The sequence below is a fragment of the Pteropus alecto genome, unplaced genomic scaffold (assembly GCF_000325575.1).
Source record: "Pteropus alecto unplaced genomic scaffold, ASM32557v1 scaffold206, whole genome shotgun sequence".
Taxonomy (NCBI): domain Eukaryota; kingdom Metazoa; phylum Chordata; class Mammalia; order Chiroptera; family Pteropodidae; genus Pteropus; species Pteropus alecto.
In genome coordinates, this window is record NW_006438906.1 from 988,562 (window position 1) to 991,347 (window position 2,786).

The following is a 2,786-nucleotide window of genomic DNA, read 5'->3' on the forward strand; positions in this document are numbered from 1 at the left end:
CAATGCATTTTTATGTGACTGTGTTCTCATAAATGAAAAGGGTTCACCAAGGCCAATTTCACCATGGATATTAATCATGTTTGCTGCCCTTTGAGGGGCTGGTTGTAGAGGCTGGGTTTCAGGAAGCCAAGCAGCGTGAGTGACAAATTCATTCAAAGCTACTGTGTACTTTGACAGCTTTGAAAAGCACTCAAGGTCGTTTTCCAGCCTGAATGATAACAAGGGGGCTTGTTTAGGCTGCTGGTCTTGGCAGCCCTGATTTCTATGTCCCGTGGGTGAGCAATGAACATCAAGTCACCAAGAAGAGCCTTAAGCTGTCAGCAAAGGAGACCAGCCAGCAGCAAGGAGCTGCCAACTCTGGGGATGCAGCTGCTCCAGATAAATGCGCAACCTCTTAGGGAAATACAAGCCACTTGGGAATGTGCCGTTCATGCCCTGAGAAGGATTCCGTTTTCCTGGCTCTGTCATAGACACCAGAATTTCCCAGGCCCCCAGGATTTAAGCATTTCTAAATCAATCTCTTTCTTCACCTCATCACTAATTAATCACCAGCATAGACCTACTGAATGTTTATTTGAAATGTCTCTTCCAGTTCAGTGGCTCTGTATCTTTGTGCTGAAGTACTTAGGCTATGGACCAAAAAGGGCCTGTGTTCGAATCTTAATTGCACCACTCACAGCCCACACTAGCTGTGGTTTTGAACAAGTGGCAACAATACAGCCTGAATTTTTCATCTATCAAATGGAGATAATAATGTTATTCATCTGACAGTATGGCTGTCAGGATTAAATAAAATAACACATGTAGATAGCACAGCATAATCCCTGGTTGATAGCCCGTTCCCAGGGAATTTTGGTGCTTGTTTTGCATTATAACTGCTCCTTTTTCTCCATCCCCTATGATGCAGTCTGGGTAAGGTGTGACGAGGCCCACTCCACCCCACACCTGAACCTTACCTTTGCCTCTCGTCTTTGTATTCTGCCCAATCGCATCCTCCTCCAGCCCTGCTCTTATTGGGCTGTGTATCCTACTTGGACAGTATCTTTGAACTGTCTGCAGAGAAATCTCAGATTCCCTGTGTGATAGTCAAGGCCCTTCATTAATTGGCTCCAGCCACCTCTCTAGTCTGAACTCTCACCACTTTCCAACAAAGCCTCTGTTTGGGTCAAGCCTGCTGTCCCTTGTCTCCAGAGTCCATTCTAATTCATTTTCACCACCGAGTCACTGCTTGTGCTGTTACCTGCCCAGAACATCCACTCTTCAGCTAATCTCCAGCTCAGACTCTGCTTATCCCTTGGCATCTAGATCAGCCCTCCGTGAAGCCTTCCTTGACTGCTGCCACTCATCCCTCATTTCCCTACCTCCATTCTTGAGGATCCCCAGAGCAGGTGCTGTCTGCATCCTAGCATTTATATTGTCCCCAAGCTGGACAGAGTAGAGAACAGAGCACAGAATTAGGAAGCTCAAGACCTAAATTTGGGTCCTCTCTACCATTCACTAGTCAGTTCACTAGTCAGGTAGCCTTGGCCTAACTTTCCTTGTGTGTGAAATAGGGGTAATAATCTCAGCTCTGCCTGACTTCCAGGATTGTTGGGAAGAAGACATTGGATCACTAAAGTGCAGATGTTTTTGCTGCACCATTGTCATATCTTATCACTACCCATTTTTTTCTTATGCCATTGTTCATGGTTGACCCGTCTAAGTTTTGTCTCCCTAATGACATCCAGAGGAAGGAGGGATTATTTGTTCTCCCCTTGCACCTAACATGGGACATTCAAATACTTACCTTGTATGAGAGATATGCTTTTTTCACGTACAGCACCTAGTATTCCTAGGTGGTCTCCCATCCAAGTACTAACCAGGCCTGACCCTGCTTAGCTTCCGAGATCAGACGAGATCGGGCATGTTCAGGGTGGCATGGCCGTAGACTGTATGAGAGATTTTTAATACAGGCAATAATGGTAGTTTCCAGCACTTCAAATCTTACCCTGAGCGACATCATCATATGTATTCTGGTTGACCATCCGCTCCACGATTTTAGCAGCTTGGGTCACTTTGGTGATATCATCACTCTGTGGAGATATAGAGGCCACAAGTTCTCACAAGCCAGCATCTGAAAGGTCATGCCCTGAGCCACAGCCCAGGCTTGCAGTTGATTCAGTGATGCCTCTCTGACACCACCCGCCCTGGAGAGCTCTTTAAAGGTATCTCTTCATGCCTCAGCCAGTTTACCCCATCTCCCCCTTCTGGAAACACCAGGCTCACAAGAGGCACAAGAAGTCTGCACTGCCATACTTGGCTCCTGGGCAGAGCCTGCCTCATGTTCTTTCATTCTGAGCTTGTTCTGGAGAAGGCATATCTCTGAGCACAAGACAGGACATTGAAAAGAGACAAGGAAGGGTACTGGAAGGGGAGAGCAGACAAGAGCAGGTCAGAGGCTTTTTTGATTGGGATGGAAAGTTTTCACTAGCTCAGATAATGGCAAAGACTCCCATTAAAGGCCTCAGTGGTTTAGTCAAGACTTGAGGAAGACACAGAGGCTTAGAGAGGGGAGAAAGACATGCTCGTACACAGAGAATTTGAGGCAAAACTGACTCCTAATCCAGGGCCCTGCCTACTGTTCAGATAAAAGAGAAAGCAGGAAGTTTCATGTCAAGAAAAAATGACTCATTATGAACCAAAAAAAAAAAAAATCATTCTGTGAAATTCCATAAATCCACAAGGAGAACTACTTAGTGGGTTATTAGAGGAGCAAAAGAGTTTGAGGCTGGCAAGAAAAGCTCCAG

At 45.9% G+C, this 2,786-nt stretch overlaps 1 protein-coding gene and 1 pseudogene across 1 annotated transcript in view; both read right to left on the bottom strand.

Moving 5' to 3' along the window:
- The window catches only part of DNAI1 (dynein axonemal intermediate chain 1), a 60,065-nt gene that overhangs the window by 23,512 nt on the left and 33,767 nt on the right, over positions 1 to 2,786 (bottom strand). Inside the window, exon 10 of the mRNA XM_006916043.2 lies at positions 1,988 to 2,072. Within this exon, the coding sequence (XP_006916105.2) occupies positions 1,988 to 2,072 (85 nt within the window). The remainder of the gene's footprint in view (positions 1 to 1,987; positions 2,073 to 2,786) is intronic.
- On the bottom strand, positions 1,811 to 1,929 carry LOC112483145 (annotated as a pseudogene).